Raw genomic sequence first — 15,610 nt, forward strand, 5'->3', positions numbered from 1 at the left:
AGCTTCGAGCAACACGCTGTTCTCAGTCACAGGCCCGGGCTTTAAGTTTAATAAGCAAAAACAAAGAAAAAGATGCAAACAAATGATGAAATAACAGTCTGTTTCTGCAACGAGGCTGTTGGAGGATGAAAAAACACCTGCACTGGTCTGGTTTTCATTTTTAGCATTGCTGCTCCCTATGTGTGTATATATGTGTGTGTGTGTGTTGATATGGAGTCATAATGGCTTTAGTATGATAGTAAAAAGTATAATTAATCAGCTAATTGAACAGCATGTGTGAAAAGGTCAGCTGTCAGTGACTGTCAGTAGCAGCCGTGAAGCATGATGACAGATGTCATGTTTATGTTGCCTCAGTGACTGATTGGCTCTCTGGCACAGTCCCCTCGTCTTTATCTCCTACACTCCTGTCCTGTCGTCTTTTCCTCCATATTTCAACACATCAGTTTTTCTTCTGACATTCCTCCCTCTGACTGTTTTTCTAGCTAAATGACGGGCGCTTCACAATGACACAGCTGGTCGGGATGCTGCGTGGCATTGCCGCGGGGATGAAGTACCTGTCTGACATGAACTACGTTCACCGAGACCTCGCTGCCCGGAACATCCTGGTCAACAGCAACTTGGTCTGCAAGGTCTCCGACTTTGGCCTGTCACGCTTTCTGGATGATACTTCAGCTGATCCTACTTACACAAGCTCCCTGGTCAGTATTCTGTGTGTGTGTGTATGTGTGTATGAATGAGTGTGGAGTGACCATATGACCATGTGACCATACTATGACTTTTTTGATCATTTTTGGACGACAAAAATGGTCAAAAAGTCATAGTATAGTATGTCGTCCAAAACTTGTCAAAAACGTCATAATATATTATGTCGTCCAAAAGTGGTCGAAATTGGTCAAAAACGTCATAGTATAGTATGTCGTCCAAAAATGGTCAAAATTGGTTAAAAACGTCATAAGTGTTTTTCAAAAAAAATGTCCGATTTTGGACGATATAGTATGTCGTTTTTGTCAAATTTTGGACCAAATTTTTTTTTTAAACATGGTCACAGTTTGGACGACATAGTATAGTATGACATACTACATAGTGTGACGTTTTTGTCAAGTTTTGGAACAAAAAAATGTTTTTCAAAATAATTGTCCAATTTTGGACGACATAGTATATAGTATGTCGTTTTTGTCAAATTTTGGACCAAATTTTTTTTTCAAAAATGGTCACATTTGGGACAACATTGTATAGTATGACGTACTACATCGTATAGTGTGACGTTTTTGGCAAGTTTTGGAACAAAAAAACGTTTTTCAAAAAATTGTCAGATTTTGGACAACATAGTATAGTATGTCGTTTTTGTCAAATTTTGGACCAAATTTTTTATTCAAAAAATGGTCACATTATGGACGACATAGTATAGTATGACGTACTACATAGTATAGTATGACGTTTTTGTCAAATTTTGGACCAAATTTTTTATTAAAAAAATGGTCACATTATAGACTACATAGTATAGTAGGACGTATTACATAGTATAGTGTGACGTTTCTGTCAAGTTTTGGACCAAAAAAATGTTTTTCCAAAAAATTGTCAGATTTTGGACGACATAGTATAGTATGTCGTTTTTGTCAAATTTTGGACCAATTTTTTTTTTCAAAAAATGGTCACATTATGGACGACATAGTATAGTAGGACGTACTACATAGTATAGTATGACGTTTTTGTCAAATTTTGGACCAAATTTTTTATTCAAAAAATGGTCACATTTTGGACGACATAGTATAGTATGTCGTTTTTGTCAAATTTTGGACCAAATTTTTTATTCAAAAAATGGTCACATTATAGACGACATAGTATAGTAGGACGTACTACATAGTATAGTGTGACGTTTCTGTCAAGTTTTGGACCAAAAAAATGTTTTTCCAAAAAATCGTCAGATTTTGGACGACATAGTATGGTATGTTGTTTTTGTCAAATTTTGGACCAAATTTTTTTTTCCAAATATGGTCACATTTTGGACAACATAGTTTAGTATGATGTACTACATAGTACAGTGTGACGTTTTTGGCAAGTTTTGGACCAAAAAAATGTTTTTCAAAAATGTCACAGGTATGTGCTTCATGATATTGTGTGACTCATTGGACAACAACATATTTTCTTTGACTTTCTTTAGACAACATGCTATAGAATGACTACAGTGACTATGACGGGACTTGATCCCACTGGCTCTGTATTACAAGGGCAACGCCTTATCCATTAGGCCACTTAGGCTCGAGGCGCATCGACACATTTTGTTTTTACCTGGCATTTCCGACATGCTATAGTGTGAGTTCAAAAAATTGTCACATTTTTGACGCATAGTATAGTATCACGTACTACATATTATAGTATGTCGTTTTTGTCAAATTTTGGACCAAATTTTTTTTTTTTAAATTGTCACATTTTGGACAACATAGTATGACGTACTACATAGTATAGTGTGACGTTTTTGGCAAGTTATGGACCAAAAAAATGTTTTTCAAAAAAATTGTCCGATTTTGGACGACATAGTATAGTATGTCGTTTTTGTCAAATTTTGGACCAAATTATTTTTTTTAAACATGGTCACAGTTTGGACGACATAGTATAGTATAACATACTACATAGTGTAGTATGACGTTTTTGTCGTTTTGGACCAAAAAATGTTTTTCAAAAAAATGGTCAGATTTTTGACGACATAAAGAAAAGAATAGTGCATATTGGCCATGTATACATGCGTATTTTGGAATTTAAATACTGCATTTAACCCAATTAAAAACCATCAGAGAATTAGTGAATGCACACAGCGAGGTGGAGCACAAGTTAACGGTGGGGGTGTCAGGTTAAGGGCCCTTTAGCAGTAGCCTGGTTGGGGATTGAACTAGGTATCCTTCTTCCTCAGACTCAAGCACTAACCACTAGGCCACAGCTGCCACTAGGTATGTGGTACTACATATGACATTTTTGTCAAGTTTTGGACCAAAAAAAAGTTTTTCAAAAAAATGGTCAGATTTTGGACGACATAGTATAGTATGTCGTTTTTGTCAAATTTTGGACCAATTTTTTTTTTTCAAAAAGTGGTCACATTATGGACGACATAGTATAGTATGAAGTACTACATAGTATAGTATGACGTTTTTGTCAAGTTTTGGATCAAAAAAAGTTTTTCTAAAATATGGTCACATTTTGGACGACATAGTATATAGTATGTCGTTTTTGTCAAATTTTGGACCAATTTTTTTTTTCAAAAAATGGTCACATTTTGGACGACATAGTATAGTATAACGTACTACATAGTATGGTATGACGTTTTTGTCAAGTTTTGGACCAAAAAAAAGTTTTTCAAAAAAATGGTCAGATTTTGGACGACATAGTATAGTATGTCGTTTTTGTCAAATTTTGGACCAATTTTCTTTTTTTTTAAATGGTCACATTTTGGACGACATAGTGTAGTATGAAGTACTACATAGTATAGTATGACGCTTTTGTCAAATTTTGGACCAAAAAAACGTTTTTCAAAAAATGGTCAGATTTTGGACGACATAGTATAGTATGTCGTTTTTGTCAAATTTTGGACCAATTTTCTTTTTTTTTAAATGGTCACATTTTGGACGACATAGTGTAGTATGAAGTACTACATAGTATAGTATGACGCTTTTGTCAAATTTTGGACCAAAAAAACGTCTTTCTAAAATATGGTCAGATTTTGGACGACATAGTATAGTATGTCGTTTTTGTCAAATTTTGGACCAATTTTTTTTTTCAAAAAATGGTCACATTATGGACTACATAGTATAGTAGGACGTACTACATAGTATAGTATGACGTATTTGTCAAGTTTTGGACCAAAAAAACGTTTTTCTAAAATATGGTCACATTTTGGACGACATAGTATAGTATGTCGTTTTTGTCAAATTTTGGACCAATTTTCTTTTTTTTTTTTTAAATGGTCACATTATGGACGACAAGGTATAGTAGGACGTACTACATTCCATAGTATGTCGTTTTTGTCAAATTTTGGACCAATTTTTTTTTTTCAAAAAGTGGTCACATTATGGACGACATAGTATAGTATGAAGTACTACATAGTATAGTATGACGTTTTTGTCAAGTTTTGGATCAAAAAAAGTTTTTCTAAAATATGGTCACATTTTGGACGACATAGTATATAGTATGTCGTTTTTGTCAAATTTTGGACCAATTTTTTTTTTCAAAAAATGGTCACATTTTGGACGACATAGTATAGTATAACGTACTACATAGTATGGTATGACGTTTTTGTCAAGTTTTGGACCAAAAAAAAGTTTTTCAAAAAAATGGTCAGATTTTGGACGACATAGTATAGTATGTCGTTTTTGTCAAATTTTGGACCAATTTTCTTTTTTTTTAAATGGTCACATTTTGGACGACATAGTGTAGTATGAAGTACTACATAGTATAGTATGACGCTTTTGTCAAATTTTGGACCAAAAAAACGTTTTTCAAAAAATGGTCAGATTTTGGACGACATAGTATAGTATGTCGTTTTTGTCAAATTTTGGACCAATTTTCTTTTTTTTTAAATGGTCACATTTTGGACGACATAGTGTAGTATGAAGTACTACATAGTATAGTATGACGCTTTTGTCAAATTTTGGACCAAAAAAACGTCTTTCTAAAATATGGTCAGATTTTGGACGACATAGTATAGTATGTCGTTTTTGTCAAATTTTGGACCAATTTTTTTTTTCAAAAAATGGTCACATTATGGACTACATAGTATAGTAGGACGTACTACATAGTATAGTATGACGTATTTGTCAAGTTTTGGACCAAAAAAACGTTTTTCTAAAATATGGTCACATTTTGGACGACATAGTATAGTATGTCGTTTTTGTCAAATTTTGGACCAATTTTCTTTTTTTTTTTTTAAATGGTCACATTATGGACGACAAGGTATAGTAGGACGTACTACATTCCATAGTATGTCGTTTTTGTCAAATTTTGGACCAATTTTTTTTTTTTTTAAATTGTCATATTTTGGACAACATAGTATAGTATAACGTACTACATAGTATAGTATGACGTATTTGTCAAGTTTTGGACCAAAAAAAGTTTTTCTAAAATATGGTCACATTTTGGACGACATAGTATAGTATGTCGTTTTTGTCAAATTTTGGACCAATTTTTTTTTTCAAAAAATGGTTCACATTATGGACGACATAGTATAGTAGGACGTACTACATAGTATAGTATGACGTATTTGTCAAGTTTTGGACCAAAAAAAGTTTTTCTAAAATATGGTCACATTTTGGACGACATAGTATAGTATGTCGTTTTTGTCAAATTTTGGACCAATTTTTTTTTTCAAAAAATGGTTCACATTATGGACGACATAGTATAGTAGGACGTACTACATAGTATAGTATGACGTTTTTGTCAAGTTTTGGACCAAAAAAAAGTTTTTCAAAAAAATGGTCAGATTTTGGACGACATAGTATAGTATGTCGTTTTTGTCAAATTTTGGACCAAAGTTATTTTTTTTAAACATGGTCACAGTTTGGACGACATAGTATAGTATGACATACTACATAGTGTAGTGTGACGTTTTTGTCAAGTTTTGGACCAAAAAAATGTTTTTCAAAAAAATGGTCAGATTTTGGACGACATAGAATAGTATGTCGTTTTTGTCAAATTTTGGCCCAACTTTTTTTTTCAAAAAATGGTCACATTTGGGACAACATTGTATAGTATGGCGTACTACATAGTATAGTGTGACATTTCTGTCAAGTTTTGGACCAAAAAAATGGTTTTCAAAAAAGTGTCCGATTTTGGACGACATAGTCGTAGACATAGTCGTTTTTGTAAAATTTTTGTCAAATTTTGGACCAAAATCTTTTTTTTTTCAAAAATGTCACAGGTATGTGTCTTTTTGACCAACAACATATTTTCTTTAGACAACATGCTATAGTATGACTACAGTGACTATCACGGGACTTGAACACACTGTCTTTGTATTACAAGGCAGTGCCTTATCCACTAGGCCACTTAGCCTCAGAGCCACAGTAAGATGTTTTTCACCAAATTTAACCATTCTTGGACGACATACTATACTATGGCGTTTTGGACCAATTCTGACTATTTTTGGACGACATACAATAGTATGACTTTTTTGACCAATTTTGACTATATTTGGACGACATACTATACTATGACGTTTGACCAAAAACTCAATGGTTAGTATCCACACATTTTTTTCCAGTGTTGTTACCAAGCTATACTGTCGTATAAAGGTGGCATTACCACAGTATTATTACTAAACTATAACCACACTATTACTGTGCAATACGTTTCTGTGCTGTAATGTAAAGTGTCTGTTTCTGTTTTGTTTTGTAAAAATAAATAAACTTCAGGACTTGTCGTCACCATGGCAACCAAAAATTGGTCTTAATGAGTTACTGAATAAGGTTAGATGTGAATTCTGGTTTGATTAAGGTTAGCCAGCTTAAGTTAGGTATAAGGTTTTGGTTTGGCTGTCCAAATTCTAAACAGCAATGCAGTGTCCTACTTACAATAGCTGCAAAAACCTGTGTGTGTGTGTGCTCTCCTGTGGTTACTGTGTGCATGTTTAATTGCGCTTGCTAATGTGATCCCCATCACTTGATCACACATATGCGTATAGCCGTGCCGTACAGTATGTGTGACTGCTCGTGTGTGCCAACATTTGCATAAACATGATGCACGGCTGAGTGTGAATTTTGCATTAGCCTGTGTTCACTCCATCACCCTGCGTTGTTGTTAACTGATTGCATCGTCTCCTCCGGTGCCTCTCCCTCTCTCTTTCTCTCTCTTTCTCTGTGAGCAGGGAGGGAAGATTCCCATCCGGTGGACGGCACCGGAGGCCATCGCCTTCAGGAAGTTCACCTCAGCCAGTGACGTGTGGAGTTACGGCATCGTCATGTGGGAGGTGGTGTCCTACGGCGAGAGACCATACTGGGACATGAGCAACCAGGATGTGAGTGACCACATTGCAAATGCATATCAATGAAAAGGGAACAAAAACACACATATGAAGTTCTGTGTTTAAGTTTCTCTGAGCTGTTGTGGATTTGATTCCCAGCGTGACATGTTGGACCTGGGCCTGCTCTGCTGTCTTTATCTCCTCGTTGCAGATGCTGGTGCAGCTGTGTCCCCGTGTTCTAGTTTTCTACCACTTTATTTACAGCCCCAGCTTGCCCACCCTCGACAAATCCATACTGCAAATCCTCCCCACTCACAGACACACAAAGGCATATTCAGAAAAAAGGCTCTTTTCGTGGGTGCTGTTACCTGTAGTCTATCTGCACTGCACAGACATTCTAACTACAGCCGTACGAGAAAGCGAGAGAGAAAAAAAGAAATCTTTTGGTTCCTCCTTTCTGAACAAAAAACGCGTGCACCTCCACTTTATTCTCCGAGGAATATCTGCTCTGTATTGTGCTTCAAAAAGAGAGTTGTAATGCTGATAGCAATAAAAGCATCAAGGAGTCGAAATGAAAAATGCCAGTAATGTATGTATAACTTTCATAACAAAAGCCACATGCAGTAATGAAAGCATCAAAGTAGAAACCCTCCATTGTTCCCAACAGCCTTTGTGCCACAGTCATCGCTCAATAAGCAACAGAGTCAACAAATGTGAGGTATAAACAGTGGTACTTGTTCGACATGAAAATCAAAGGACAAGCAGCAGGAGAAGAAAGAGGAGCGCTGCAGAAATGTTCCCAAATGGCGTTTTTTTTTATTATTGTTGTGGGGAGTTAAAGCCCATAGAGTTTTAATAGAGGGGAAAAAACGCAGTTGCTAGGCAAAATCAAATCAATGAGCAAATGTTTTCATCCCCCACTTATTGTCTGGGCCGTCAATCACGCCAGTGTTGAAGTGACAACTGTGAGAATACTGTTTTTGTACTTTTGTAAAGGAAGACATAATATGGTAAGTGGGGATTATTCCTCCACTGCATTAACAAAGGCTAAACAGAGTGAGTAATAATACAAATCACCAGGCAGAGCCTCAGTGCTGAGTTGAAGAAGCGCCCCCACATGAAATTTGATTACATTTCTCCGCGCAATATATATTCACGGTCAATATAAATGTGAACGTAAATGCAGGAATTTAATCTTCATTTTATTCGCATTTCTGAGTTGTGGTCGTGTTGCTGTTGTTTTTACCCCCCACAAACTGAAACATTATTGAAATTAATGATTGGTTTAAGGTTGCGTGGATATTCACGGTGAATTAGAAGAGGATGAATTATCATGACGACTGTGACCTTAAGAACATAATACACAGAGCTAATGACAGTCCCATTAGCTACTCGCATTGTATTGTTAACATTATCCTCTTTAAGCGTGTTAGCACTTGGATACTTAACGCAACTTATATCGGAGTTATTTGGAGTAATAGATTCATTTAGCATCATAAATACATTCTTATTGTGAACTATATATATCGTTCCATATCACCTCGGAGACTTTTATTTTGAAACTCTGAAATATTTTAATCGCAATAGCATGATATACGAAACCCTGAGCTAATTACGTACATTTCACGTGATGTCGGAATAATGAAGAAAAAACAACATCTTTCATTGGAACCAAATCTTCAGTTGCCTACATAAGTTGAGTGAGTTATGTACACATTTATTAAAGGTGCATTATGTCATAAATCTAAAGCAACTGGAAATAAAATCCTCCTAATATGTCACAGAGACTCAGGAATAATGTTCATATAACAAACTGAACTCACCAACAACAACAGTACAGACAAAATATTTGCATTAAAATAAATATTTTGCAGACTGCAAATCATGTTTATGTTTTGAAATCATGTTTTGGCATGTGGCGCCACCTACCGCCGTCTACCAATCATTGCAGTCAGTAGAGTCTCAGCTGCCGAGCAACCACGGGTTGCCAGTTACGTCTGAGATACAATGGCGGAGAAAACAAAACCTAAAAGACCTCGGTATTTTGAATTTGAGTGTAGTAACCGCTTTTGGCCACATTCTTACACATGGCGCCTTTAATATTAGAGCCGTAATCATCGGTTACTGTGGATTAAACCACTGGTTACAAAGTCAAGGAAAGCAGCAATTTATTTGTCACAATTACATTTTCCCCACATTCTGACTCACATGTCTTGTGTGTTCCTGTCGCTCAGGTGATGACAGCAGTAGAGCAGGATTACCGCCTGCCCCCGCCCATGGACTGTCCCATGGTGTTGCATCAGCTGATGCTGGAGTGCTGGATGAAGGAGAGGAACCTGAGGCCAAAATTCTCCCGTATCGTCAGCACCCTGGACAAGCTGCTGCGCAACGCCGCCAGCCTCAAGGTGGTGACCAGCAACACCTCAGGGTGAGTCCACGGTGCGCGACCGCTCTGTACGTGTGTGTTTGAGTGAAAGCTGGAGAATTGTTTGTTCTTTAAATGTGTCATCATTGTTTTAATCTGCATTCACTCTCTGGTGAACACGACTTTGTTTGTTTCCAACGCATTTTTGTGACATCACTTTTCACAACCACATGGTAGATCAACCGTTGGTTCTGTGAATGGCGTTAATTGCCTTTTTGTTCAGCCAGGTCTGAAATTGGTAGGTTCTGCAAATTTTACTGTGAAAGTCAGTTTCAAACTCAGTTGCCTCCTCTCTCTCTCTCTCTCTCTCTCTCTCTGTCTCTCTCTGTCTCTCTCTGTCTCTCTGTCTCTGTGGGCGAGCTTGCTGAGTTGTTGGTTTGGGAAAGTTAGAGGGATTGATTGAAGCGCCCCCCTCCTTCCTGAATTCCAACATTGGAAAGACGTGGGTGGAGGGGGTGGCTGCTCAACCAACTGACAAGCACCTTGTTTGAAGCGCACCGACACCCTAATCCCTCACTCAGAGGCAGCAGTAGTTGTTACTTTCCTTAAATAAAGAAAGATTCAAGACATGGATGATCCTTCAGCTTTGTTCTTTCATAGCGAGAGGTGAACGGGGAGAAGCAGATGGAAAATTTTGCTTTTTTTTTTTTTTTTTAAAGATGTCTCATACTTCACTTCTTTTTAGAGCAAAGCACTTTATTTTGCCACCATTGCATTTTCTCTCTCTCTTTTTTTGAAAGATTTATCATCTTTTTCAGATGAATGTTTCTTTTGAATGTATTTACAGTTCACACAGAGTAGTAAATCCTGAGGCTACGTAGAGAAGGTCGAGCCTAGTCTGCTAAACTGTACACCTGCAGTTTAGTGCCACATTTCACCACAATGGGGTTTCTCAGTTCTCAGCAGCCACAAGACAGAAGCCACGGTGAAGGCAGAACCTCCTGCTAGAAACGTGGCAGTGTTTGAAAACACAGCTATGTCACAGGTTTTATTACGACTTTGTTCTCGAAAGATTACGACTTTTTTCTCATAAAATTACAACTTTATTGTCATAATATTACAACTTAATTCTCGAAAGATTACTACTTTATTCTCACAATGTTAAGACTTTATTCTCGAAACATTACAACTTTATTCTCATAAAATTACGACTTTATTCTCATAAAATTACGACTTTATTCTCATAATATTACAACTTTATTCTCGAAAGATTACAACTTTATTCTCATAAAATAACGACTTTATTCTTATAATATTACAACTTTATTCTCGAAAGATTACGACTTTATTCTAGAAAGATTACGACTTCATTTTCAAAAGATAACGACTTTATTCTTGAAAGATTATCACTTTATTCTCATAATATTACAACTTTATTCTCATAAAATTACGACTTTATTCTCATAATATTACAACTTAATGCTTGAAAGATTACAACTTTATTTTCAAAAGATTACGACTTTATTCTCGAAAGATTATTACTTTATTCTTGAAAGATTATGACTTTATTCTCATAATATTACAACTTTATTCTCATAAAATTACGGCTTTATTCTTGAAAGATTACGACTTTATTCTTGAAAGATTTTGACTTTCATTTCATGAGATTACGACTTTATTCTGATAATATTACGACTAGTCTTATAATATTATGACTTTATTCTCGTAATATGACGCCTTTCATATTGAAAGATTTAAAAAAAACAAAAAAACAATCCTTAATACTCCGTCTTACATTTGATATTTCCTAATTTACACATTATTCTCTGGTAACAGATATCATGTTAGAGTTTCCAGTGTGTGACAAATCTTCTGTTTTCCATGTGCTATATAATATTTACAAAGAATGAATGAGAATGGAGTAACGGCCATGTTTCTAAACTGCAAAAACGGATCAATTTCTGTCAATGTGTTCCGCCTCGTTTTCTTTCAATATGGGCAATTTATCTGTGATTAATCAAACTATAAATAAATGTTTCTTGTCCCCGTCTCTACATATTCACATGGAAGAATTTCTTAATAGAGATTATTGTTGTGTTGAATTAATAATGTTGAGGAGCTCTATTTGCCATCTAGGCACAATTTGCTGTAGAGGTGTTTCTACGATGACAGCAGAAATAGTGGAGGAGAAAAAAAAAATGGCCTGGTGATGCAATTCCTTCTCGTATAGCTTGTGTAAAATTGCCTGCTGCATTGTATGTGACGGCTGTGAAGCTGATGATGACGACTCCTCCTGGTGCGGCGTGGACCCGAGGCTTGCCTCTGGGTTGTTGAAATAAGATGTCACGGTAAAAGAAATAGCGGTCGGCCTAAAGAGACCCACAACAATGTTCATGCTCATTGTGCCTGCTTTTGTTTCATGCTTGCCTTTGATTTAAGACGGTGCTTGGGCTGAATGTTGTTGTTCCTGCGTGTGTTTTTTGCTGACACTTCCCTGGGAAGCGTACGAGTTGACTTATTCATAGGTGGAAGCCTGTCTCACTACTGACAAATCTGCAGCTATTTTACTCATCGCCCGCAATTAACAGCATGTTTAGCGTCTCTTTGGATGTGCTGCTGTTGATTCATAATGAACCGAGCGCGCGACCTCACCTCATTGGCTCTCACTGTGCGATAACATCCCGTTTCCGACTGCGCAAAAAAAAAGAAAAGAAGAAAAAAAAAAAGCACAATTCATGCACACACACAGTATCCAGGTCTCATGCCAGCTCCTTGGCTCACAGTTTCACTCTAGCACTGGGCCCCAAGGGTGATTTCTATGCCAGATTTTGGGCTCAGTGAAGCTAATTGTGTGTGGAAATGTAATGGCTGACCTCGGTTTAATCCGCCTATACTTGGCTAGATTCTGGAATATAGGTGATAGGATAGACAGCAGCCAGAGCTGCTGATGTGGAAAAGCAGGAAGTGATGAAGTGTGAGTAATAGGTGGAGATTGAGGAGAAGCTAAAAGAGAGGAATGTGTTTAATTAGGTTGCTAATGAGCTTTTTAATGCATCAGGGGAGGGCACGCCCGACGCTGTGATGGGCGAATAGGAGAGCTATGTGTGTGTGTGTGTGTGTTATGCCACGCGTCACTGTGTGCGGATGACATGTCAATGATTAATTTATAGCCTCATCTGTATGCAACAACAAGAGCGATAGGCAGAGAAGGAGCAGGAGGAAAAAAAAAAAAGAAAGGATCATTTTGTCAGAGCATGATTTAGAGAGCGTCTCCCTGTGTTGTCATGTGTGCGTCTCGGGCGACGTGCTCTCACTCCCGCTCACCTGCCATTGGCTGCTCGGTGATGCTGGGCCAGATAACGGAGGGAAGGGGAAGGATATGAGATGCGCTGCTATCTGTGGACGATCTTCAGCCACAAGGGCTTTTAAAACAAGGACACTGGCCGAGGAACAAAGGACGCACTGAGGCTACAGCGCTATCCCCAAGATACAGTAGCAGAGGAATATTTTGAACTTTTAATAAAACTGGAAATGTGATGAACGAGCTGAGCCGAAGCTCCCTTTTCTATGTTATTCTCATGGTGCTACTTCTTTTATTATTGTTTATAGCCATGGGGTCTAAAGCTTATTATCTACACCGTGTGACACTCAGATGTATTAGACTGTTATCCACCGAATGAGATCACTTAATGTTTATTTACCGTCTTTAGTTTAAAGTGGCTGTGAACTCTCCGCTGACCTGTGTGGCTTTTGCATCGACAGGGACCTGCTGCGGCTCGGAGGAACGCTGCCGGGACACAACAGGAAGAGTCCGGACAGCAGTCAGGAAATCGTACGGCAACAGATGAGCCAAACTCTCCCCATCAGAGTGTGAGCTGCTGGGAAAGCGGAGGATGCAGAATGAATAAATAACTACCTATAAACTCTGGTGCAAAGAGCCTCAATGTAAAATAAAAAGAAGACAAGGAAGAGAAGGAAGCTCCGCCTACAGAGGACGAGGACTGTTACAGAGATCTCTTCCCTACTGGAGATATAATGTCCGTCTAAAGAGGACTTTCCATTGCAGTATGTGTGTTCATTACTTAACACTTGTGGATTTGTGACTTTTGACATAAGGCCAAACTTCCTGTTGCCCCCTCTCAGGTTGTGTTTGCATGTCTGCATGTGTTTTTTGCTGGTTGGGAATCGGTCGCGCCCGCTCGTCTCTCTCAGACTGAGGGCGGGAAAGTTAACACAGATGATAGGATTCAGTGTCTAGATGATGCAACAGTGCCAAGATAAAGCGAAAATATTTGCTTTAAGAAAAGCTTCACATCTATACACTTTCAATCCAATCAATTTATTTTTTTATTTTTTTTAACCCAACCAACTCTTTTCTCTTTTATTTTGCTTTTTTAAATTTTGACTTTTTCTTGGGAAAAAGAAAGAAAGAAAAAAAAGCAAACAAAAAAACCCCATACACTTTTCATCGCTTCCTCTTAAATACCGTCTTCCACATGTACTGGGAGATTTTACTTGTTACAAATGTGTACAAAGCATCTGAGTCTTCACACCGTCTCTGCCTGTCTCATCTGTCAGAGGAGAGACGAACGTGACACTGTGCGGGGACACGTCATGTGCATGCCAAAGTGGAAGCTTCTTCACGAGAAAAGTACAAATTTCCACATTAACTGTTGCTTTTGGTGGCATTTTGCTGTATGGACTTTAACGTCCATGTTTTTCCTAATCTTATTTGATTCATATAGGCATTGTTTTGAATGCTAAGTTATTATCTATTATTGCAAAAGAGGTGTTCCTTATGTGTTTATTTTATTTTTTTTTACGAGTACTGGGGCTTTGACTTTTTTATTACAATGCTTGTTTTTTTTTCACACATTAAAACCAGACAGACATGAATGAGGGACGTGTTCTGACAGATTTTACCTGTTTAAAAATATGGAGGAGACCTTCAACAGATTTGAAATGGAAAGTGCCCGTGGTCGTGCCGTGTTGTATGTTTTACTTTGGCAATCGTGTTGCAGATCAGCGAGAATTAAAAAAAAAAAAAAAAAAAAAAAAGGGTCACTGTCCAGATCATAGCTTTGTGACCTTAATATTGACCTGACCTACAAAACACTGATATTAAACAAATCACTCACTGGTTCATTTTTCCCCCGACATGTGTTTTCTTCAGCACGCCAGCTGTCAGCGCAGTCCTCTATTTAAAACAACTGCCTGTATATAATACTATATTTCTATAAGACCAGTCATGCTCAGCATTTACAGCAATCTGACCTGACTCTGGCCTCTCTATGACCCTCGTTTATATGCTTGTTTGTCGATTGTGGAGGAGCAAACAAAATTTGCAATTTAATGGTCATTACATAGCTCAAACTATTATGTCACAAAGAAAGAAGAAAATGAAACATGTGTCTGTTAGGGCAGACGTTTGTCCTGTGCAAAATAAAGGTGTATTAGATTGTAAAAACAAAACAAACAAACAAACAAAAAAAAAACGTGGCAGAAAACTAGAACAAAAATAAGCATTTCTCTTTCAGTATTTTTACGATAATCATATGCAAATAAATTATTAAACCGATCTCTGGTATTCTCTTTGATTTCTCGACGGGGTTCACTCGGCTGATGTTCGAGGTCTCCTATCATCTGACCGAGCAATGAAAGGAGGCAATAGTGAGTGTGTTTTACCATCTCAGACGGAATATCTCAGCAGCTTTGGATGGACTCATTAAGATTTAAGATAAATCAAAGGCCGGTTTCACACAGCTCACCAATTAGCGAGACCACAGGACTTTTCTGGGGATTTCGCTCTCTGCTGCTGCTGCTGCTGCTGGACAGGCTTCAAGGAACCAACGCTAATCTGGCTTCACACCAAATGTCAGTGTTGTTCGGCTTTAATCTGTCAACCAGGACACAAACTAGGCCTCTCGCCGCGGTGGTGCAGATGAGTGAAGCCGTCACTTTCTGGATGTTATTGACCGAGAGGAAGTTTGTTCATCGCCGGGGGTTTCTTTGAGGGTATATACTGAAGCGTTTCTGACTGACTTCACAGACAGCAGCTGCATTATCATCCACCAAAGAAAGGACTGGTGCCTTTGTGTTCCCTACATGTTCTTTAATGATGTGTGCTGTACACACACACACACACACACACACACAGAGAGAGAGAGAGAGTCAACACAACACAGACTGAAGCACAAGGACCCCAAATCCACTATAAATGCAGACACCGAGCCACTGGGTGTAATTCCACTCGGCGACCTTAGGAGCGTAACATTTATCATGTGTGTCAAAGCTTTGCA

At 37.7% G+C, this 15,610-nt stretch overlaps 1 protein-coding gene across 1 annotated transcript in view; it reads left to right on the forward strand.

Annotated features, from left to right (window-relative positions):
- The window catches only part of ephb3a (eph receptor B3a), a gene marked incomplete at both ends in the record, with an annotated part of 46,313 nt that extends 33,128 nt beyond the window's left edge, over window positions 1-13,185 (forward strand). Inside the window, 4 exons of the mRNA XM_083889165.1 lie at window positions 483-698; window positions 6,851-7,000; window positions 9,181-9,374; window positions 13,074-13,185. Coding sequence (XP_083745291.1) covers window positions 483-698; window positions 6,851-7,000; window positions 9,181-9,374; window positions 13,074-13,185 — 672 coding nt within the window. The remainder of the gene's footprint in view (window positions 1-482; window positions 699-6,850; window positions 7,001-9,180; window positions 9,375-13,073) is intronic.
- Between the last annotated feature and the right edge of the window lie 2,425 nt (window positions 13,186-15,610).

The sequence above is a fragment of the Microchirus variegatus genome (assembly GCF_963457635.1).
Source record: "Microchirus variegatus genome assembly, chromosome: 5".
Classification (NCBI taxonomy): Eukaryota; Metazoa; Chordata; class Actinopteri; order Pleuronectiformes; family Soleidae; genus Microchirus; species Microchirus variegatus.